At 64.0% G+C, this 26,164-nt stretch overlaps 1 protein-coding gene across 1 annotated transcript in view; it reads left to right on the top strand.

Moving 5' to 3' along the window:
• The window catches only part of myo15b (myosin XVB), a 462,078-nt gene that overhangs the window by 56,314 nt on the left and 379,600 nt on the right, over positions 1 to 26,164 (top strand). The window contains exons 4-5 of the mRNA XM_072481964.1: positions 1,280 to 1,405; positions 17,120 to 17,197. Coding sequence (XP_072338065.1) covers positions 1,280 to 1,405; positions 17,120 to 17,197 — 204 coding nt within the window. The remainder of the gene's footprint in view (positions 1 to 1,279; positions 1,406 to 17,119; positions 17,198 to 26,164) is intronic.

Below are 26,164 nucleotides of genomic sequence, written 5' to 3'. Positions count from 1 at the left end.
TAAAGATTATTATTATTAAGAAAGCTAGGAGTGAGATGAGGAGAAACTTCTTGGGTGGGATTCTCTCAGCCCGGGGCCGGGCCGGAGAATCCCCACGACCGGCGCGAATCGCGCAACACTGCTCCGATGCCGGCACGCGGAGAATCGCTGTCATTGGCGCCGGCATGGTTGGCGCGGCACCAGTCGGGGGCCGCTCTACCCGGCCGGCCCACCGATTCTCGGGGTGGGCCAAGCGGCCGTCGGAAAAATGCCGAGTCCCGCCGGCGCCGTCCACACCTGCTCTCAGCCGGCGGGAGATCGGCGTGGAAGGGTCGGGGGGGGGCGGCCTGTGAGGGGGGGGGGGGGGTAAGGGGGGTCCAACCCCCCTATGGACCCCGGGGGGGCCTCCGATGTGGCCTGGCCCACGATCGGAGCCCACCAATCGGTGGGCCGGCCTCTCTGGCTGGCGGCCTCCTTGCTTCCGTGTCGGCCCCTGTAGCCCTGCGCCATGTTGCGTCGGGGCCGGTACGTTGAAGGAAGCCACTGCGCAAGTGCATGTTGGTGCCGGTGCCACTGTGCATGTGTGCGTTGGCGCCGGTGCCACTGCACATGCGTGGATTCCGCGGCGCCCAGTTGACGCCTGTAGGGGCCAGAATTGCTGATCCTGAGACCGTATTGACGCCGTCGAGAAACGCGACGGTGTCAACATTTAGCCTCAGGATCACAGAATCCTGCCCCTTTACTCAAAGTTGTTGGGGATTAAAAATATGCTGCCTGGGAGAGTGGTGGCAGATTCCACAGGAGGTTTCAAAAGAGAGATAGGATATATATTTGAATTGATGAATTTAGAGGGCTACGGAGGTAGGCCTGTGGAATGGGACTAGCTGGGTTGCTCTTTTGGCAGACTGTCCGGTCACGATGGGTTGAATGGCCTCCATCTGTGCTGTAAATATCAAAACAAAAATGATTTCAATTCAGCCATACATCAGCTCAGCTAACACATTCAGACTATGCCAATCAAATTAAAGGAAGCCAAACAGAAACAGCCACAGGGAAACCAGACTGGGCAAACAGAGTTAATCTAATCCAAACCAACCAAAGTGCCAAAACAATCAAACTAAATGAAAGTCAAATAAAAGGACTGAACAAAAACTCAGATCAAAGCCATCTTAGTTCAAATGAGCTGAACTATAAACAGTTTGGTCATTGCGAACAAGACCAATCAGTACTGAGTGGGAAAGTTGGGGTCAGTTCTGCTGGGTAAATACTATTCTGACTTGTGTTGTGTTTTTATTTTAAGGCTACAGATCACACCTTTCTCCAGAAATGCCACTACCAGCACAGCAACAATCCCTGGTATGTGAAACCCAAGTTGCCTCTTCCAGTTTTTACTGTTAGACACTATGCTGGTGCAGTAACATACCAGGTAAGTGACCATATTAATGCAATCATCATTTGACTTTTGAATTTGTGAATAGGAACTTTCAAAATGTCAATGTTGAAAATGTAAAATGCTTCCACCTATTATATCATTATAGAATCATAGACTCTACGGCATGGAGACAGGCCCTTCAGCTCAAACTGGTCCATGCCAACCAAAAAGCCCATCGAAGCTAACCCCATTTGCCTGCATTTGACCCCTATCCCTCCAAACCTTTCCTATCCACGTATCTGTCCAAATGCCTTTTAAATGTTGTCAATGTCCCTGCCTCACCCAACTTCCTCCAGTAGCTCATTCCACATACACACCATCCTCTGTGTAAAAAGGTTGCACCTTAGGGGCGAGATTCTCCGCACCCCCGCCGGGTCGGAGAATCGCTGGGGGCTGGCGTGAATCCCGCCCCCGCCAGTTGCCGAATTCTCCACCACCGGATATTCGGCGGGGGCGGGAATCGCGCCGCGCCGGTTGGCGGCCTCCCCCCCCCCCCCCCACCGCGATTCTCCGGCCCGGATGGGCCGAACTCCCACCGCTAAAATGCCTGTCCCACCGGCGTAAATTAAACCACCTACCTTACCGGCGGGACAAGGCGGCGCGGGCGGGCTCCGGGGTCCTGGGGGGGGGCACGGGGCGATCTGGCCCCGGGGGGTGCCCCCACGGTGGCCTGGCCTGCGATTGGGGCCCACCGATCCGTGGGCGGGCCTGTGCCGTGGGGGCACTCTTTCCCTTCCGCCTTCGCCACGGTCTCCACCATGGCGGAGGCGGAAGAGACCCCCTCCACTGCGCGTGCGCGGGAATGCCATCAGTGGCCGCTGACGCTCCCGCGCATGCGCCGCCCGGAGATGTCATTTCCGCGCAAGCTGGCGGGGCACCAAAGGCCTTTTCCGCCAGCTGGCGGGAAGGAAATTCGTCCGGCGCCGGCCTAGCCCCTTAAGGTTGGGGCTCGGCCCCCCAAGATGCGGGCGGAGCATTCCGCACCTTTGGGGCGGCGCAATGTCAGACTGATTTGCGCCGTTTTGGGCGCCAGTCGGCGGACATCGCGCCGTTTCCGGAGAATTTCGCCCCAAGTTCCCATTAATTCTTTCCCCTCTTAACTTAAACGTATGCCCTCTAGTTCTCGATTCCTCAACCCTGGGAAAAAGACTGAGTGCATTCACCCTATCCTTGCCTCTGATGATCTTATACACCTCTATAAGATCATCCCTCAGTCTCCCACGCTCCAAAGAAAAAAGTCCTGGCCTGTCGAATCTCTCCCTATAATTCAGTCCCTTGAGTCCTGGCAACATCCTTGTGAATCTCTTCTGCACTCTCTCCAGTTTAATAACATCTTTCCAAGGCGATCAAAACTGAACACAATACTCCAGGTGCGGCCTCACCAATGTCCTGTACAACTGGAAGATAACTTCCCAACTTCTATACTCAATGCCCTGACTGAAGAAGGCCAGCATGCCAGAAGCCTTCTTCACTGCCCTATCTACCTTTAGAAAACCATGCACCTTATAATAATCTTTACTGTCTCAAGTAAGCTTACATTAACACTGCAAAGAAATTACTGTGAAAAGCCCCTCGTCGCCACATTCCAGCGCCTTTTCGGGTACACGGAGGGAGAATTCAGAATATCCAATTCACCTAACAGCACGTCTTTCAGGACTTGTGGAAGGAAATCGGAGGACCCGGAGGAAACCCACGCAGACACAGGGAGACTCCACACAGATGGTGACCCAAGCCGGAAATCGAACCTGGGACTCTGCAGCTGTGAAGCAACAGTGCTACCCACTGTGTTATCGTGCCACCTGAGCTCCAGGGCCCCTCTGTTCCACGATACTCCCCAAGGTCCTACAATTCAACATGAAAGTCTAACCATGATTTGACTATCCAAAATGTAACACCTCACAGTTATCTGTATTGAACCCCATTTGCCATTTCTCTGCATACTTCCCCAGCATATCAAGATACTGCTGCAAATTTTGCCCACACAGCTCACCCCCCCCACACCCCCACAGTGCTTACCCTCCCCACACCCCACACTGCTCACCCTCCTCACACACCTACACTGCTCACCGCCCCACACCCACCACACTGCTCACCCCCCCACACACTGCTCACCCTCCCTACACACCCACACTGCTCACCGCCCCACACCCACCACACTGCTCACCCTCCCCACATACCCACACTGCTCACCCTCCCCACACACCCACACTGCTCACCACCCCACTACCCCCACAGTGCTCACCCCCCCACACCCCCCATACTGCTCACCCTCCCACCCCCCCACACTGCTCACCCCCCACACCTCCCACACTGCTCACCAACACACTGCTCACCCCCCCACACCCCCCACACTGCTCACACCCCCACACCCCCACACTGCTCACCCCCCACTGCTCACCCCCCCATACCCCCACACTGCTCACCCCCCACTCCCCCAACACTGCTCACCCCCCCACTCCTCCAACACTGCTCACCCTCCCCACACTGCTCACCTCCCCCACACCCCCCACACTGCTCACCCCCCCCACACACTGCTCACCCCCCCACACCCCCACACTGCTCAACCCCCCCCACAGCCCCCACACTGCTCACCTCCCCCACATCCCCCACACTGCTCACCCCCCCCACGCCCCCACACTGCTCACCCCCCACATTGCTCACCCCCCCCCACCCCCCGGACTGCTCACCCCCCACATTGCTCACCCCCCCACATCCCCCACACTGCTCACCCCCCGACACCCCCCGCACTGCTCACCCCCAACACTGCTCACACCCCCCACGCCCCCACACTGCTCACCCCCCACACTGCTCACCCCCCCACACCCATACACTGCTCACCCTCCCCACACCCCCACTCTGCTCACCCTCCCAACACCCCCACACTGTTCACCTCCCCGCACCCCCCACACTGCTCACCCCCCACTCCCCCAACACTGCTCACCCCCCCACCCCCCCCCACACTGCTCACCCCCCCCACACCCTCACACTGTTCACCCCCCCATTCCCCCCACACTGCTCACCCACCCCACACACCCCACACTGCTCACACCCCCCCACACTGCTCAACCCCCCACTCCCTCAAAACTGCTCACACCCCCACTCCCCCAACACTGCTCACCCTCCCCACACCCCCACACTGATCAGCTCCCCACCCCCCACACTGCTCACACACCCCACACTGCTCACCCCCCACACTACTCACCCCTCCACTCCCCCCACACACTGCTCACACCCCCCACACTGCTCACCCCCCCAGCCCCCCACTATGCTCAACCCCCCACACTGCTCACCACCCCACATCCCCACACTGCTCACCCCCCCACTTCCCCAACATTGCTCACCATCCCCACACCCCCACACTGCTCAGCCCCCCACACCCCTCACACTGCTCACCCCCCCACACCCACCACACTGCTCACCCCCCCACACCCCCCACACTGCTCACCCCCCAACACCCCCACACTGCTCACCCCCCCCACACCCCCACAGTGCTCACCTTCCCCACACCCCACACTGCTCACCCTCCCCACACACCCACACTGCTCACCGCCCCACACCCACCACACTGCTCACCCTCCCCACATACCGAGAACAAACTCGGTTTGTTCTCACTGGAACGAAGGAGGTTGAGGGGCGACCTGATAGAGGTATACAAAATTATGAGGGGCATAGACAGAGTGGATAGTCAGAGGCTTTTCCCCAGGGTAGAGGGGTCAATTACTAGGGGGCATAGGTTTAAGGTGAGAGGGGCAAGGTTTAGAGTAGATGTACGAGGCAAGTTTTTTACGCAGAGGGTAGTGGGTGCCTGGAACTCGCTACCGGAGGAGGTAGTGGAAGCAGGGACGATAGGGACATTTAAGGGGCATCTTGACAAATAAATGAAAGGATGGGAATAGAGGGATACGGACCCAGGAAGTGTAGAAGATTGTAGTTTAGTCGGGCAGTATGGTCGGCACGGGCTTGGAGGGCCGAAGGGCCTGTTCCTGTGCTGTACATTTCTTTGTTCTTTGTTCTTTGTACCCACACTGCTCACCCTCCCCACACACCCACACTGCTCACCGCCCCACAACCCCCACACTGCTCACCCCCACACCCCTCCCACACTGCTCACCCCCCACACTGCTCACCCCCCACACCCCCCACACTGCTCACACCCCCACACCCCCACACTGCTCACCCCCCCATACCCCCACACTGCTCACCCCCCCCACTCCCCCAACACTGCATACCCCCACACTCCCCCAACACTGCTCACCCCCCACTCCCCCAACACTGCTCACCCTCCCCACACTGCTCACCTCCCCCACACCCCCCACACTGCTCACCCCCCCACACACTGCTCACCCCCTCACACCCCCACACTGCTCACCCCCCCCCCCCACATCCCCCACACTGCTCACCCCCCCACACCTCCACACTGCTCACCCCCCACATTGCTCACCACCCCCACACACCCCAGACTGCTCACCCCCCACACTGCTCACCTCCCCACATCCCCCACACTGCTCACCCCCCGACACCCCCCGCACTGCTCACCCCCCTACTCCCCCAACACTGCTCACACCCCACCCACGCCCCCACACTGCTCACCCCCCACACTGCTCACTCCCCCCACACTACTCGCCCTTCCCACACCCCCACACTGCTCACCCCCCCCACATTGCTCACCCTCCCCACACCCTCCACCATGCTCACCCTACCCACACATCCACACTGCTCACCCTCCCCACATCCCCACACTGCTCACCCCCCCACACTGCTCACCCTCCCCACACCCTCCACATTGCTCACCCTCCCCACACCCCCACACTGCTCACCCTCCCCACACCCCCACACTGCTCACCCCTCCACACCCCCCACCCCCCCACACTGCTCACTCCTTCCACACCTCCCACCCCCCCACACTGTTCACCCTCCCCACACCCCCACACTGCTCAACCCCCCCACACTGCTCACCCTCCCACACCCCCACACTGCTCACCCTCCCCACACCCCCACGCTGCTCAACCCCCCACACCCCCCACACTGCTCACCCTCCCCACACCCGCACGCTGCTCACCCCCCCCACACCGCTCACCCTCCCACACCCCCACACTGCTCACACCCCCACTCCCCCCACACTGCTCACCCCCACCCCCCACACTGCTCACCTCCCACCCCCCACACTGCTCACCCCCCCCACACCCCCCACACTGCTCACCCTCCCCACACCCCCAGACTGCTCACACACCCACTCTACCCACACTGCTCACCCCCACCCCCCACACTGCTCACCTCCCACCCCCCACACTGCACACCCACTCCACAACCCCCACACCCCCACCATGCTCAATCCCGCTCCCCGCCACACTGCTCACCCCTCCCACCCCCGTGCCCCCGCCACACTGCTCACCCCCCCACATTCCCCACACTGCTCACCCCCCCACACCCCCCATGCTGCTCACCCTCCCCACACCCCCACATGCTCACCCCCCCACCACAACCCCCACACTGCTCACCCCCCCCACACACCCCACACTGCTCACCCTCCCCACACACCCACACTGCTCACCGCCCCACACCCACCACACTGCTCACTCCCCCACACACTGCTCACCCTCCCTACACACCCACACTGCTCACCGCCCCACACCCACCACACTGCTCACCCTCCCCACATACCCACACTGCTCACCCTCCCCACACACCCACACTGCTCACCTCCCCACAACCCCCACACTGCTCACCCCCCCACACCCCCCATACTGCTCACCCTCCCACACCCCCACACTGCTCACCCCCCCACACCTCCCACACTGCTCACCAACACACTGCTCACCCCCCCACACCCCCCACACTGCTCACACCCCCACACCCCCACACTGCTCACCCCCCACTGCTCACCCCCCCATACCCCCACACTGCTCACCCCCCCACTCTCGCAGCACTGCTCACCCCCCCACTCCCCCAACACTGCTCACCCTCCCCACACCCCCACACTGCTCACCACCCCCAACCCCCCACATTGCTCACCCCCCCCCACACACTGCTCACCACCCCACACCCCCACACTGCTCAACCCCCCCACAGCCCCCACACTGCTCACCCCCCCCCACATCCCCCACACTGCTCACCCCCCCACACCCCCACACTGCTCACCCCCCACATTGCTCACCCCCCCCACACCCCCCGGACTGCTCACCCCCCACATTGCTCACCCCCCCACATCCCCCACACTACTCACCCCCCGACACCCCCCGCACTGCTCACCCCCAACACTGCTCACACACCCCACGCCCCCACACTGCTCACCCCCCACACCCCCCACACTGCTCACCCCCCACACTGCTCACTCCCCCCACACTGCTCACCCCCACACCCCCACACTGCTCACCCCCACATTGCTCACCCCCCCACTCCCATACACTGCTCACCCTCCCCACACCCCCACTCTGCTCACCCTCCCAACACCCCCACACTGCTCACCCCCCCACACCCCCACACTGCTCACCCCCCCCCACACACCCCACACTGCTCACACCCCCACACTGCTCACCCCCCCACACCCCCCACACTGCTCAACCCCCACCACAACTCCCACACTGCTCACCCCCCCACACCCCCACACTGCTCACCCTCCCCACACCCCCACACTGCTCACTACTACACACCCCCCACACTGCTCACCACCCCACACTGCTCACCCCCCCACACCCCCCACACTGGTCACCACCACACCCCCCCCCACACTGCTCACCCCCCCCACACCCCTCACCCCCTCACACCCCCGACACTGGTCACCCACCCCACACCGCTCACCCCCCCCACCCCCCCCACAATCCTCATCCCCCCACACCCCCCACAATGCTCATTCCCCCCCACACCCCCCACACTGCTCACCCTCCCATTCCCCCCACACTGCTCACCCTCCCCACACCCCCACGCTGCTCACCCCCCCCACACACCCCACACTGCTCACCCCCCCCACACCCCCACACTGCTCACCCCCCCATTCGCCCCACACTGCTCACCCGCCCCACACCCCCACGCTGCTCACCCCCCCCCCACACACCCCACACTGCTCACCCCCCACACCCCCACACTGCTCAACCGCCCACTCCCCCAAAACTGCTCACACCCCCACTCCCCCAACACTGCTCACCCTCCCCACACCCCCACACTGATCTGCCCCCCACCCCCACACTGTTCACACAGCACAGACTGCTCACACCCCCACACTACTCACCCCCCCACCCCCCCCACACACTGCTCACACACCCCACACTGCTCACACCCCCACACTACTCACACCCCCCCACTCTGCTCAACCCCCCACACTGCTCACCACCCCACATCCCCACACTGCTCACCCCCCCACTCCCCCAACACTGCTCACCATCCCCACACCCCCACACTGCTCAGCCCCCCACACCCCCCACACTGCTCACCCCCTAACACCCCCACACTGCTCACCCCCCGCCCACACCCCCACAGTGCTCACCCTCTCCACACCCCACACTGCTCACCCTCCCCACACACCCACACTGCTCACCGCCCCACACCCACCACACTGCTCACCCCCCCACACACTGCTCACCCTCCCTACACACCCACACTGCTCACCGCCCCACACGCACCACACTGCTCACCCTCCCCACATACCCACACTGCTCACCCTCCCACACATCCACACTGCTCACCGCCCCACAACCCCCACACTGCTCACCCGCCCACACCCCCCATACTGCTCACCCTCCCACACCCCCACACTGCTCACCCCCCCACACCTCCCACACTGCTCACCCCCCACACTGCTCACCCCCCACACCCCCCACACTGCTCACACCCCCACACTGCTCACCCCCCACACCCCCCACTGCTCACCCCCCATACCCCCACACTGCTCACCCCCCCCCACTCCCCCAACACTGCTCACCCCCCCACTCCCCCAACACTGCTCACCCTCCCCACACCCCCACACTGCTCACCTCCCCCACACCCCCCACACTGCTCACCCCCCCACACACTGCTCACCCCCCCACACCCCCACACTGCTCAAACCCCCCACACCCCGCACACTGCTCACCCCCCCACATCCCCCACACTGCTCACACCCCCACACTGCTCACCCCCACATTGCTCACCCCCCCACACCCCCCGGACTGCTCACCCCCCACACTGCTCACCCCCCCACATCCCCAACACTGCTCACACCCCCCACGCCCCCACACTGCTCACCCCCCACACCCCCCACACTGCTCACCCCCAACACTGCTCACCCCCCACACTGCTCACCCCCACACCCCCACACTGCTCACCCCCACACTGCTCACCCCCCCACACCCATACACTGCTCACGCTCCCCACATACCCACTCTGCTCACCCTCCCAACACCCCCACACTGTTCACCCCCCCACACCCCCCACACTGCTCACCCCCCCACTCCCCCAACACTGCTCACCCCCCCACACCCCCCACACTGCTCACTCCCCCCACACCCCCACACTGTTCACCCCCCCATTCCCCCCACACTGCTCACCCTCCCCACACCCTCATGCTGCTCACCCCATCCCCACACACACCCCACATTGCTCACCCCCCCCCCACACCCCCCACACTGCTCAACCCCCCACTCCCCCAAAACTGCTCACACCCCCACTCCCCCAACACTGCTCACCCCTCCACCCCCCCCACACACTGCTCACACCCCCCACACTGCTCACCCCCCCAGCCTCCCACTATGCTCAACCCCCCACACTGCTCAGCCCCCCACAACCCTCACACTGCTCACCCTCCCACACCCACCACACTGCTCACCCCCCCACACCCCCCACACTGCTCACCCCCCAACACCCCCACACTGCTCACCCCCCCACACCCCCACAGTGCTCACCCTCCCCACACCCCACACTGCTCACCCCCAACACCGCTCACACCCCCACGACCCCACACTGCTCACCCCCCACACACCCACAATGCTCACCGCCCCACACCCACCACACTGCTCACCCTCCCCACATACCCACACTGCTCACCCTCCCCTCACACCCACACTGCTCACCGCCCCACAACCCCCACACTGCTCACCCCCCCACACCCCCCATACTGTTCACCCTCCCACACCCCCACACTGCTCACCCCCCCCACCCCTCCCACACTGCTCACCCCCCACACCCCCCACACTGCTCACACCCCCACAGCCCACATTGCTCACCCCCCCATACCCCCACACAGCTCACCCCCCCACTCCTCCAACACTGCTCACCCCCGCACTCCCCCAACACTGCTCACCCCCCCACTCCCCCAACACTGCTCACCCTCCCCACACCCCCACACTGCTCACCTCCCCCACACCCCCCACACTGCTCACCCCCCCACACACTGCTCACCCCCCCACACCCCCACACTGCTCAACCCCCCCACAGCCCCCACACTGCTCACCCCCCACATCCCCCACACTGCACACCCCCCCACACTGCTCACCCCCCACATTGCTCACCACCCCCACACAACCCAGACTGCTCACCCCCCACACTGCTCACCCCCCCACATCCCCCACACTGCTCACCCCCCGACACCCCCTGCACTGCTCACCCCCCTACTCCCCCAGCACTGCTCACACCCCCCCACGCCCCCACACTGCTCACCCCCCACACTGCTCACTCCCCCACACCCCCCACACTGCTCACCCCCCCACACCCCCACACTGCTCACCCCCCCACACCCCCCACACTGCTCACCCCCCCACACCCCCACACTGCTCACACCCCCCACACCCCCCACACTGCTCACCCCCCCCCCACCCCCCACACTGCTCACACCCCCACACCCCCACACTGCTCACCCCCCCACACCCCCCACACTGATCACCCCCCCACACTGCTCACCCCCCCACACTGCTCACCCTCCCCACACCCCCACTCTGCTCACCCTCCCAACACCCCCACACTGCTCACCCCCCCCACACCCCCACACTGCTCACCCCCCCCACACACCCCACACTGCTCACACCCCCACACTGCTCACCCCCCCACACCCCCCACACTGCTCAACCCCCACCACAACCCCCACACTGCTCACCCCCCCACACCCCCACACTGCTCACCCTCCCCACACCCCCACACTGCTCACTACTACACACCCCCCCACACTGCTCACCCACCACACTGCTCACCCCCCCACACCCCCCACACTGGTCACCACCACACCCCCCCCCACACTGCTCACCCCCCCACACCCCTCACCCCCTCACACCCCCGACACTGGTCACCCTCCCCACACCGCTCACCCCCCCACCCCCCCCACAATCCTCATCCCCCCACAACCCCCACAATGCTCATCCCCCCCACACCCCCCACACTGCTCACCCTCCCATTCCCCCCACACTGCTCACCCTCCCCACACCCCCACGCTGCTCACCCCCCCCACACACCCCACACTGCTCACCCCCCCCTACACCCCCACACTGCTCATCCCCCCATTCTCCCCACACTGCTCACCCTCCCCACACCCCCACGCTGCTCACCCCCCCCCACACACCCCACACTGCTCACCCCCCACACCACCAGACTGATCAACCGCCCACTCCCCCAAAACTGCTCACACCCCCACTCCCCCAACACTGCTCACCCTCCCCACACCCCCACACTGATCTGCCCCCCACCCCCCACACTGTTCACACAGCACAGACTGCTCACACCCCCACACTACTCACCCCCCCACCCCCCCCCACACACTGCTCACACACCCCACACTGCTCACACCACCACACTACTCACCCCCCCCCCACTCTGCTCAACCCCCCACACTGCTCACCACCCCACATCCCCACACTGCTCACCCCCCCACTCCCCCAACACTGCTCACCATCCCCACACCCCCACACTGCTCAGCCCCCCACACCCCTCACACAGCTCACCCCCCCCACACCCACCACACTGCTCACCCCCCCACACCCCCCACACTGCTCACCCCCTAACACCCCCACACTGCTCACCACCCCCCCACACCCCCACAGTGCTCACCCTCCCCACACTGCTCACCCTCCCCACACACCCACACTGCTCACCGCCCCACACCCCCCACACTGCTCAACCCCTAACACCCCCACACTGCTCACCACCCCCCCACACCCCCACAGTGCTCACCCTCCCCACACTGCTCACCCTCCCCACACACCCACACTGCTCACCGCCCCACACGCACCACACTGCTCACCCTCCCCACATACCCACACTGCTCACCCTCCCACACACCCACACTGCTCACCGCCCCACAACCCCCACACTGCTCACCCGCCCACACCCCCCATACTGCTCACCCTCCCACACCCCCACACTGCTCACCCCCCCACACCTCCCACACTGCTCACCCCCCACACTGCTCACCCCCCCACAACCCCCACACAGCTCACACCCCCACACTGCTCACCCCCCACACCCCCCACTGCTCACCCCCCATACCCCCACACTGCTCACCCCCCCCACTCCCCCAACACTGCTCACCCCCCCCACTCCCCCAACACTGCTCACCCTCCCCACACCCCCACACTGCTCACCTCCCCCACACCCCCCACACAGCTCACCCCCCCACACACTGCTCACCCCCCCACACCCCCACACTGCACAAACCCCCCACACCCCGCACACTGCTCACCCCCCCACATCCCCCACACTGCTCACACTCCCACACCCCCACATTGCTCACCCCCCACATTGCTCACCCCCCCACACCCCCCGGACTGCTCACCCCCCACATTGCTCACCCCCCCACACCCCCCGGACTGCTCACCCCCCACACTGCTCACTCCCCCACATCCCCAACACTGCTCACACCCCCCACGCCCCCACACTGCTCAACCCCACACCCCCCACACTGCTCACCCCCAACACTGCTCACCCCCCACACTGCTCACCCCCACACCCCCACACTGCTCACCCCCACACCCCCACACTGCTCACCCCCACACTGCTCACCCCCCCACACCCATACACTGCTCACGCTCCCCACACCCCCACTCTGCTCACCCTCCCAACACCCCCACACTGTTCACCCCCCACACTGTTCACCCCCCCACTCCCCCAACACTGCTCACACCCCCACACCCCCCACACTGCTCACTCCCCCCACACCCCCACACTGTTCACCCCCCCATTCCCCCCACACTGCTCACCCTCCCCACACCCTCACGCTGCTCACCCCATCCCCACACACCCCACATTGCTCACCCCCCCCCACACCCCCCACACTGCTCAACCCCCCACTCCCCCAAAACTGCTCACACCCCCACTCCCCCAACACTGCTCACCCCTCCACCCCCCCACACACTGCTCACACACCCCACACTGCTCACCCCCCCAGCCTCCCACTATGCTCAACCCCCCACACTGCTCAGCCCCCCACTCCCCTCACACTGCTCACCCTCCCACACCCACCACACTACTCACCCCCCCACACCCCCCACACTGCTCACCCCCCAACACCCCCACACTGCTCACCCCCCACACCCCCACAGAGCTCACCCTCCCCACACCCCACACAGCTCACCCCCAACACCGCTCACACCCCCACGCCCCCACACTGCTCACCCCCCCCACACCCACAATGCTCACCGCCCCACACCCACCACACTGCTCACCCTCCCCACATACCCACACTGCTTACCCTCCCCTCACACCCACACTGCTCACCGCCCCACAACCCCCACACTGCTCACCCCCCCACACCCCCCATACTGTTCACCCTACCACACCCCCACACTGCTCACCCCCCCCACCCCTCCCACACTGCTCACCCCCCACACTGCTCACCCCCCACACCCCCCACACTGCTCACACCCCCACAGCCCACATTGCTCACCCCCCCATACCCCCACACTGCTCACCCCCCCACTCCTCCAACACTGCTCACCCCCGCACTCCCCCAACACTGCTCACCCCCCCACTCCCCCAACACTGCTCACCCTCCCCACACCCCCACACTGCTCACCCCCCACACACCCACAATGCTCACCGCCCCACACCCACCACACTGCTCACCCTCCCCACATACCCACACTGCTCACCCTCCCCACACACCCACACTGCTCACCGCACCACAACCCCCACACTGCTCACCCCCCCACAACCCCCATACTGTTCACCCTCCCACACCCCCACACTGCTCACCCCCCCACCCCTCCCACACTGCTCACCCCCCACACTGCTCACCCCCCACACCCCCCACACTGCTCACACCCCAACACCCCCACACTGCTCACCCCCCCATACCCCCACACTGCTCACCCCCCCACTCCTCCAACACTGCCTCACCCCCGCACTCCCCCAACACTGCTCACCCCCCCCACTCCCCCAACACTGCTCACCCTCCCCACACGCCCACACTGCTCACCTCCCCCACACCCCCCACACTGCTCACCCCCCCACACACTGCTCACCCCCCCACACCCCCACACTGCTCAACCCCCCCCACATCCCCCACACTGCTCACCCCCCCACATCCCCCACACTGCTCACCCCCCACACCCCCACACTGCTCACCCCCCACATTGCTCACCACCCCCACACACCCCAGACTGCTCACCCCCCACACTGCGCACCCCCCACATCCCCCACACTGCTCACCCCCCGACACCCCCCGCACTGCTCACCCCCCTACTCCCCCAACACTGCTCACACACCCCCACGCCCCCACACTGCTCACCCCCCACACTGCTCACTCACCCCACACCCCCCACACTGCTCACCACCCCGCACCCCCGCACTGCTCACCCCCCCCACACTGCTCACCCCCCCACACCCCCACACTGCTCACCCCCCCCCTACACCCCCACACTGCTCACCCCCCCCCCACCCCCCCACACTGCTCACACCCCCACACCCCCACACTGCTCACCCCCCCACACCCCCCACACTGCTCACCCCCCCACACTGCTCACCCTCCCCACACCCCCACTGCTCACCCCCCACACTGCTCACCCACCACACACCCCACACTCTGCTCACCCTCTACCTCCCCACACTGCTCACCACCCACACCCCCCACACTGCTACCCCCCCCACACTGCTCACCCCCTACCCCCCACACTGCCCACCCCCCCCCCACAACCCCCACACTGCTCATCCCCCACACACTCCACACTGCTTATCCCCCCACACCCCCACACTGCTCACCCTCCCCACACCCCCACACTGCTCACCCCCTACCCCCCACACTGCTCACCCCCCACACCCCCCACACTGCTCACTCCCCCCACACCCTGACACTGCTGACCCCCCACACACACCCCACACTGCTCACCCCCCACAGCCCCACACTGCTCACCCCCTACCCTCCACACTGCTCACCCCCCACACCCCCCACACTGCTCACCCCCTAGCCCCCACTCTGCTCACCCCCCACACCCTGACACTGCTCACCCCCCCACACTACTCACCCCCCACACACCCCACAGTGCTCACCCCCCCACACCCCCCACACTGCTCACCCGCTCACACTCCCCACACTGCTCACCCCCCACCCTCCCCCACACTGCTCACCCTCCCCACACCCCCATACTGCTCACTCCCCCCACCCCCTCACACTGCTCATCCCCCACACCCCCCACACTGCTCACCCCCTAGCCCCCACTCTGCTCACCCCCACACCCTGACACTCCTCACCCCCCCACACTGCTCACCCCCCACACACCCCACAGTGCTCACCCCCTCCACCCTCCCCACACTGCTCACCCCCCCCACACCCTCCACTGCTCACCCCCCCACCCCCCAAAACGGCTCACCCCCCCACACCCCCCACACCCCCCACACTGCTCACCCCTTAGCCCCCATTCTGCTCACCCCCCACACCCTGACACTGCTCACCCCCCCCACACTGCTCACCCCCACACAGTGCTCACCCCCCCACACCCCCCACACTGCTCACCCCCTCACACTGCTCACCCCCCCCACCCCCCCCACACTGCTCACCCCCCCACACCCCCACACTGCTCACTCCCCCCCACCCCCCCACACTGCTCACCCCCCCACACCCCCCACACTGCTCACCCCCTAGCCCCCACTCTGCTCACCCCCCACACACTGACACTCCTCACCCCCCCACACTGCTCACCCCCCACACACCCCACAGTGCTCACCCCCCACACCCCCCACACTGCACCCCCCCCCCACAGTCCCCACACTGCTCACCCCCCCACACTGCTCACCCCCCCCCCACACCCCCACACTGCTCACCTCCCCCCCACACCCTCACACTGCTCACCACCCCCCCCCCCACACCCTCACACTGCTCACCCCCCTAGAACACCAACACTGCTCACCCCGACGCCCCCTACAATGATCATCCCCACATCCCCCATGTCAGCATCCCCAGTTGCTCAACCCATCCTTGGCCCGATGCCGTTTGGGGTACAATTACATCCAACACCCAGTTGGCTCCCAATGATGAAGAAGAACAATTTTATGTGGTCCTCTTGCCCACTGGTTTTGGAGTATGGGTCCTTTGCCTTCACAGGTTCACACCTGAGTTCAGAAATCTGACCCCATCAATCTGACCCCATGATGGTGAAATCAGCACTGCATTTTTATTTAACTGAGGTTTTCTAGACCATCGACTCTAAACACCAACATCCTTCTAATGCTCGTATTGGGATTGGTTTATACACTGACTGAATTATAACACTTTCATCTGTCATTTTTCAGAGAATTAAGCAGGTTATTTATTTCACACAGGTTCATAAATTCCTGGATAAAAACCATGACCAACTCAGACCGGAAATGATGGAACTCTTCATTCACAGCAGGAATAAGGTATGTGACATACTGGAGACCGCTGGTGATTTGTACTGACATGAGGAGTAAGGTGGTGAGTTGATGTTGTCAGTCCTGTCAGTGAGGAGGCACTTTGGGCGGGATTCTCCGACCCCCCGCCGGGCCGGAGAATCGCCGGGGGGCGGCGTGAATCCCGCCCCCGCCAGCTGCCGAATGCTCCGGCGCGGTGGATTTGGCGGGGGCGGGAATCGCATCGCGCCGGCTGCTAGCAGCGGCCTCTCGCCGATTCTCCGGCCCGCGATGGTCTGAGTGGCTGCCCGGTCTCGCCGGCCTAAATTAGAGTAGGTACTTACCGGCGGGACCTGGCTGCATGGGCGGCCTCGGGGGGGCGCGGGAGGATCTGGCCCCGGGACGTGCCCCCACGGTGGCCTGGCCCGCGATTGGGGCCCACCGATCCGCGTGCGGGCTTGTGCCGTGGCCGCACTCTATTCCTCTGCGTTGGCTGGTGTAAAAGTCGATGGCCGACGCAGAGATGAACCCCCCCCACCGTGCATGCGCTGGGATGACGCCAGCACACGCTGATGCTCCTGCGCATACGCCAACGCGCGCCAAAGGCCCTTTGGTGCCTGTTGGCGTGGTACCAAGCACATTCCGCGTGGCCGGCAGGGCGCAAACCACTCCGGCGCTGGCCTAGCCCCTGAAGGTGCAGAGGATTCCGCACCTTCGGGGCGGCCCGACGCCGGAGTGGTTCACGCCACTCCTTGGCGCCTGGTCCGCCCGCCCCGCCGGGTAGGTGAGATTCCCGTCCTTTGTCTTGTGGGAGAACTGTGAACAAAGAACAAGTACAGCCCTTCGGCCCTCCAAACCTGTGCTGATCATGATGCTCCAACTGGAATAAAACGTTTTCTCCTTACTCGGTCCGTATCCCTCTATTTCCTCCCTATTCACATATCCATTCAGATGCCTCTTAAATGCCTGCTTCCACCATATCCTCTGGCATCCATCAATCTCCCTTAAACTTTCCCCCTCTCGCCTTGGACATGTGTCTCCTTGTAATTGACACTTCCACCCTTGGAAAAAGCCTCTGACTATCCACCCTGTCTATGCCTCTCAGAATTTTGTAGACCTCTATCAGATCTCCCCTCAGCCTCCATCTTTCCAGTGAAAACAATCCTTGTTTATTCAATCTCTCCTCATAGCCAACACCCTTGAGACCAGGAAACATCCTGGTGAACCTTCTTTGCACTCTCTCCAAAGCTTCCACGTTGTTCTGATAATGTGGTGACCAGAACTGCATGCAATACTCCAAATACAGCCTAACCAAGGTTTTATATAGCTGCAACATGATTTCCCAACTCTTGTACTCAATGCCCTGGCTGATGAAGGTAAGCATGCCATATGCCTTCTTAACAACCTTGGCCACCTATGATGCTACTTTTAAGGAACTGTGGACCTGCACGCCCAAATCCCTCTGTTTTGTTAATATTCCTAAGGGTTCTGTTATTTACAATAAATTCATATTTAGATTTGATCCTCCAAAATGCACTACCTCGAATTTGTCCGGATTAAACTCCATCTCCAATCTATTGTGTTGTATCCTCTGACAATCCTTGGCACTATCAGCAACTCTGCCAATCCCATGTGATTTTAGTTTTTGTACCAGCAAGCCATGTGGGACCTTGTCAACGCTTTACTCAAGTCCATATAAACTACATCCACAGTCCTTCCATCATCAATTTCCTTTGTCACCTCTTCTAAAACCTCAGTCAAGTTGGTGAGAAATCACCTTCCCTGTACAAAATCATGCTGCCTTTCACTAACTCGTCCATTTTCTTCCAAACGTCCATATATCCTGGGCGCGATTCTCCGACCCCCCCACCGGGTCGGAGAATTGCCGGGGGCCATCGTGAATCCCGAATTCTCCGCCACCAGAGATTTGGCGGGGGCGGGAATTGGGCCGCGCCGGTCGTCGGAAATCCCCTGGCGATTCTCCGGCCTGCGATGGCCTGAAGTCCCGCCGCTGTCAACCCACGCCAGCCGGCATGGATTGAACCACCTTTCGAACGGCGGGACAAGGCGGCGCGGACGGGCTCCAGGGTCCTGGGGGGGGCGCGGGGCGATCTGGCCCCGGGGGGTGCCCCCACGGTGGCCTGGCCCGCGATCGGGGCCCACCAATCCGCGGGCGGGCCTGTGCCGTGGGGGGCACTCTTTTCCTTCCGCCTTCGCCATGGTCTCCACTATGGCGGAGGAGGAAGAGACCCCCTCCACTGCGCATGCGCGGGGATGCCGTGAGCGGCCGCTGACGCTCCCACGCATGCGCCGCACGGCAAAGTCATTTCCGCGCCAACTGGCGGGGCACCAAAGGCCTTTCCCGCCAGCTGGCGGGGCGGAAATCAGTCCGGCGCGGGCCTAGCCCCTCAAGGTGAGGGCTCGGCCCCTCAAGATGCGGAGAATTCCGCACCTTTGGGGCGGCGCGATGCCGGACTGATTCGCGCCGTTTCTGGCGCCGGTCGGCGGACATCGCGCCGATTACGGAGAATCCCGCCCCCTGTCCCTCAGTATCTTTTCCAAAAGTTTCCCCACTACTGGGGCGAAATTCTCCATTATCGGCGGAAAGTCCGCCGATCGGCGCAAAAAACGGCGCAAATCCCACTTGCGTCACGTCATAAAAATGGGCCGATAGTCTGCGGCCCGAAATGGGCTAGCAGCGACGTAACGGGATCCGCGCTTGCGAAGTAGTTCACGCCGTGCAGCGTCATATGCGCTGCACGGCGTGACGGCTCATAAGGCCGCGCAGCTCCCCCCCACCCGACCGGAACAGCCGACCGCAACACCCGACTTGATGGCTGGCCGTCGCTCAGCCCCGAGGTTCGAGTCACGCGATGTGGAGGCGCTCCTGGACGCGGTGGAGCAGAGGAGGGACGCCCTGTATCCCGGGCACGGCCGCAGAGTTGCCCCACGCCACAGCCGGCGTCTGTGGAGGGAGGTGGCAGAGGCCGTCACCGCTGTGGCCCTAACACCACGGACAGGCACCCAGTGCCACAAGAAGGTGAACGACCTCGTCAGAGCAGGCAGGGTGAGCCTCCCCATATCCCCCATATCCCCCCTCCCCCAAATCCCCCCCTCCCCCATATCCCCCCCCTCCCCCATATCCCCCCTCCCCCATATCCCCCATATCCCCCCTCCCCCATATCCCCCATATCCCCCCTCCCCCATATCCCCCTCCCCCATATCCCCCATATCCCCCCTCCCCCATATCCCCCCCATATCCCCCCTCCCCCATATCCCCCATATCCCCCCTCCCCCATATCCCCCATATCCCCCCTCCCCCATATCCCCCATATCCCCCCTCCCCCATATCCCCCATATCCCCCCCTCCCCCATATCCCCCCCTCCCCCATATCCCCCATATTCCCCCCTCCCCCATATCCCCATATCCCCCATATTCCCCCCTCCCCCATATCCCCCCTCCCCCATATCCCCCCCTCCCCCATATCCCCCATATCCCCCCTCCCCATATCCCCCCTCCCCCATATCCCCCTCCCCCATATTCCCCATATCCCCCCCTCCCCCATATCCCCCCTCCCCCATATCCCCCATCCCCCATATCCCCCCCCTCCCCCATATCCCCCCCTCCCCCATATCCCCCATATCCCCAAGTGAATCCAGCCCTAACCTTAACCTCTGCAATGCACGCGCAACCGATGGCGTGCATTCATATACCTGCCTAACACTGTTGCCTTTTACCCCTGCCACCACCCCCCCCCCCACCCCCCCAGGAGAAGCGCGCACACAACAATAGGGAGCATGTGAGGACTGGAGGAGGGCCCGCTGATGAGAGGCCACTGACCGTACACGAGGAAAGGGCCCTGGAACTGGCTGGCGGACCTGAGGACCGGGAGGTTGCTGATGCAGATGTCGGGGCCCCACGAGCAAGTGAGCCACCAACAGCCCGTCCCCATATCCCCCCTCCCCTATATCCCCCTCCCCCGTATCACCTGATCACTGCCTGATGTCTAACCATGCATGCTTCATTGTGTGTCGCAGGACCAAACGTCCAGGCACCCATCCCCGCAGATGCACACTGCCCGCAGGATGCCCCTCGGAGACCACAGGAGACGAGAGACCCGCACCCTCCAGCATGCGACCGCCCGCAGGATGCCCCTCGGAGACCACAGGAGACGGAGAGACCCGCACCCTCCAGCATGCGACGCCCGCAGGATGCCCCTCGGAGACCACGGGAGACGGAGAGACCCGCACCCTCCAGCATGCGACGGCCCGCAGGATGCCCCTCGCACACCACGGGAGACGGAGAGACCTGGAGCAACAGGGAGACGACACCTCCGTCACGTGCGGGAGCGACCACCCAGCGATGAGGGGGCAGCCACAGGCCCCCGTCACATCCGAGCCAGGACACCACTACCCAGGACACCACTATCCAGGACACCCCTACCCGGGACACCACTACCCAGGACACCCCTACCCGGGACACCACTACCCGGACAGCACTACCCGGGACAGCACTACCCGGGACAGCACTACCCGGGACAGCACTACCCAGGACAACCCTACCCGGGAAGACGAAATACCGGACAGTGACTCAGAGTGGATGGGTGGAGACGAACCCCCACCCCAAAGTGCCATGGACTCAGAGTGGGACGAAGAGCACGACACAACGCCACTGCTGTCACCAACACCCTCCACCATCGCAGAAACACTCAACCACGGTTGGGCACTTTAGTGATGAGGCGTCTGGTACACTCACTGGTGCGCACAACACAGCCGTCCCGGTACAGCAGGTGGAGGTAGGAGCAGCAGAGGGACCGGGCGGTCGGAGGGCAGCCCAGGCCAAGCGAACATCTGCGCCCAGATGGATCCCGGTTCCTGCAGTTACCACACCCACACATAGATCCGATGCAACCACCGACACGGAGACGAGCGAATAGGGTGACGGGTGCTTGCGGCGGCTGCGGTCGCAGGTGGAGGAGTCCACCCGCATCCAGGAGCTGGGAGTGGTCCCGGTCATGCGTGCCACCCAGGCTGACACCGCACGGGTGGCGTCCGCGGTGGAGGCAATGGGTGCGACGGTGTCAGACATGGGAACGGTTTGCGAGGCCTGGGCCCTTCCGTGCAGGCGGCGTCTGTGGCCCAGGAAATGGCTGCCCTCTCACAGGAGGCCATGAGCCAGTGCCAGCGCCAGATGGCAGAGGCGCTCAACGCCATAGCCCAGTCTCAGCAGGCTATGGCCCAGTCTCAGCAGGCCATGGCCCAGTCTCAGCAGGCCATAGCCCAGTCTCTGCAGGCCATGGCCCAGTCTCTGCAGGCCATGGCCCAGTCTCAGCAGGCCATCGCTGAGGGCATCGGCGCCAGTGCCCATGTGCGAGCTGGCGTCGCACTGTCGCAGACAGGGTTCGACAACCCCTGGGCTCCATGGCTGCAAACCTGCAGACCCCTGTCGATACCAGCACGGGCCTCCAGACTGGCAGCGCCAGATGTCGGGGGCGCGTCTCGGATGGCCAGTCCGTTCGCATCCCCCACCCATGTAGAGGCCTGGGGGCCATCGGGCACCCCGAGGGAGGAGGAGGTGGTGTGGTCCGTCCCGGCTCCCTCTGTAGGGGAGGTCCCGGTACACCGCGACACCTCGGACTCCCCCCCTTCCGTCCCAGGTGCATCGGGTGGGCAACGGGCAGGACAGGCTGGCAGCTCGCCATCCCAGTCGCCCGGGTCGCAGCCTGGCCCATCTAGGCCAGGACGCCCCAGGAAACGGCCGCCAAAGGGATCCAGTGTCAGAGGGCAGGAATCACAGGAGTCCACCTCCAGTTCTGCTGTACCGTCTGGGGAACCACGTAGACGTAGTCAAAGGGCCCGTAAGGCCAAACAATTAGACACTGAGTAAGTTGGCACGGGTGCAGGGCACAGATGAGTTTTAGGGGCTAGGCACGTGCATGAACTCCTTTGGTTATTAAAGTCAATGTTACACCTACAGAAGCTGCCTTTGTGCTCTGTCCAAAGTGTGCGGGGGTGTCATGTACGTTGAGCGCAAGTGTGTGTGTGAGGGGTGGTCTTACCTCAGCCCCAGGTGAGTCTGCCCCTTCCCCCTGGGCCGCCATCAACATCCCCCGGGCAGAGGACGGGACCGTGCGCTGCAGTGTCACAGCCGCATGCAGGGATGGTCCGGGTGGATGGTGGTACTGTGGCCATGGGTCAGACATAGTCCAACGATGTAGAGCCAGGAGCTCATCGGAGGCGGGTTGTCATCATTCTCCATGGCCTGCGATAGACACGCGTCCACCCGCAACTGGGTGAGCCCGGCCCGTTGTGCCGCCGGTGGATCGGCAATTGGGGGTGGGGGGGTGGTGTGCATGCGGGTGGGTGTGTGGGGTTGGGAAGGAGGTGAGGGTGCTGGGTGGGTGGATGGGTGGGGGTGTGGGTGGTCAGCTGTTGTCATGGTGTGCGGTCTGTGGCCATACTACCCGATTCCCACGCCCATCTAGTCAGTGAAGCGGGCGTCTATCAGTCTGTCCCGTGCCCGCTGGGCCAGCGGTAACGGTGGACAGCCACCCGCCTGTGTCTACCCCGTCTGCCCTGACCATTGCCCCCATCCCCTCATCTGGGGAGGACTGGGCCTCTTCCTGCTGCTCCTCCACTCCGCCCTCCTCTGCCTGCGGCACATCGCCCCTCTGCTGGGCTATGTTGTGCAGGACGCAGCACACCACAATGATGCGGCCGACCCTATCTGACGATACTGGAGGGCGCCCCAGAGAGGTCCAGGCACCTGAAACGCATCTTCAGCACGCCAAAGCACCTCTCGATCACTCCCCTTGTCGCTACATGGGCATCATTGTAGCGGTTCTCCGCCTCATTGCGTGGCCTCCGTATAGGCTCATCAGCCACGATCGCAATGGGTAGCCCCTGTCGCCCAGCAACCAGCCCCTCAGCCGGGGATGGCGTCCCTCGTACATGCCGGGGATGGATGACCGCGACAACACGAATGAGTCGTGTACACTGCCTGGGTGACGGGCGCAGACGTGCAGGATCATCATGCGGTGGTCGCAGACCACCTGTACGTTCATTGAATAGGTCCCCTTCCTATTAGTCAACACGGCCCTGTTCTCTGCAGGTGGCCGCACGGCGACGTGCATCCCATCGATCGCGCCCTGGACCATGGGGAACCCGGCAACGGCAGAGAAGCCCACGGCCCGGGCATCTTGGCTGGCCCGGTCCACGGGGAAGCGGATGTAGCGGTGCGCCATGGCATAAAGGGCATCTGTCACTGCCCGGATGCACCGATGCACCGATGTCTGCGATATGCCGGACAGGTCCCCACTCGGTGCCTGGAATGACCCCGTTGCATAAAAGTTCAGGGCCACCGTAACCTTGACGGACACGGGGAGAGGGTGTCCCCCGCCAGTGCCACACGGTGACAGGTGTGCCAGCAGGTGGCAGATGTGTGCCACGGTTTCCCGGCTCATCCGGAGTCTCCTCCTGCATTCCCGGTCCGTGAGGTCCTGGTATGACTGCCGGGGCCGTACACACGGGGCGCCCTCGGGTGCCTCCGTTGCCGTGGGGCCGCGACGTCCTCCTCCCCCTCCTCGTCCTGTCGGTCAGGTGTCCCTCCAGCCTGGGCGGCTGCCGCCTGCCCCTCTGCGGCAGCCTGCGCCGCCTCTCTGGCACGCTCCTCCTCCTCATCAGGGCAACATAGACATGAGCGGCTGCCACCACGCGGCCAACATCGCTGGATGGTCTGAAAACATGACGCCTGGTGGGGGGGAGGGGAACGACGACATGTCATCATTGCCCATATCCCCTCCTCCCCCCAGCCAGGTGGCATGGACCGCATGGGTCCAACTGTTGGAGGCTGGCACCTGGCCAGGTGGACCAACTCATTTGCCCTCCCATCACCCACCCCGGCACGGACCCCCCCCCCCCCAACCTCCACACCGGCACGGACCCCCCCCCCCAACCTCCACCCCGGCACGGACCCCCTCCCCAACCTCCACCCCAGCACGGACCCCCCCCCCAACCCCCAACCTCCCACCCCGGCACGGACCCCCCCCCAACCTCCACCCCGGCACGGACCCCCTCCCCAACCTCCACCCTGGCACGGACCCCCTCCCCAACCCCCAACCTCCACCCCGGCACGGACCCCCCCCCCCCCAACCTCCACCCCGGCACGGACCCCCCCCCAACTCCACCCCGGCACGGACCCCCCCCCAACCTCCACCCCGGCACGGACCCCCTCCCCAACCTCACCCCAGCGCGGACCCCCCCACCAACCCCCAACTCCACCCCGGCACGGACCCCCCCCCCCAACCTCCACCCCGGCACGGACCCCCCCCCAACCTCCACCCCGGCACGGACCCCCTCCCCAACCCCCAACCTCCACCCCAGCACGGACCCCCCCCCCCCAACCCCCAACCTCCACCCCGGCACGGACCCCCACCCAACCTCCACCCCGGCACGGACCCCCTCCCCAACCCCAACCTCCACCCCGGCACGGACCCCCCCCCCCCCCAAACCTCCACCCCGGCACGGGACCCCCTCCCGGCACTCCCCCGGAGCCCAGCCTACTCTAACCACCCCCCCCCTCCCCCACCCCCCCGCCGCACACACACACACACAAGCCGAGACACACCTCTCCTCACGCAATCAGTCTGCGGCCACGCCATTTCCTGCCCAGAGCCAACCCAGGGCCGTCACTCACCTCCTCGCTGGTCGGCGTGAGCCTGGAGCACCGGGTCACGCCGATGAAAAGGAGGTTTGATTCACGTCGACGTGAACGGTCATCACGTCGACGGGACTTCGGCCCATTCGGAAGGGAGAATATCGGCAGGCCGAAAATCGGCTGCCTTGCGCAGACCCGTGACATTCTCCGCGGCAGCGGCGCCATTAACGCCCCGCCGACTTTTCTCCCTTCGGAGACTTCGGCGGGGGCGGGGGCGGGATTCACGGCGGCCAACGGCCATTCTCCGACCCGGCGGGGGGTCGGAGAATGACGCCCCTGAT

The sequence above is a fragment of the Scyliorhinus torazame genome, chromosome 18 (genome assembly GCF_047496885.1).
Source record: "Scyliorhinus torazame isolate Kashiwa2021f chromosome 18, sScyTor2.1, whole genome shotgun sequence".
Taxonomy (NCBI): Eukaryota; Metazoa; Chordata; class Chondrichthyes; order Carcharhiniformes; family Scyliorhinidae; genus Scyliorhinus; species Scyliorhinus torazame.
Note: the sequence above shows the minus strand (reverse complement) of the source record. Positions and strands in the feature narration are given on the sequence as shown.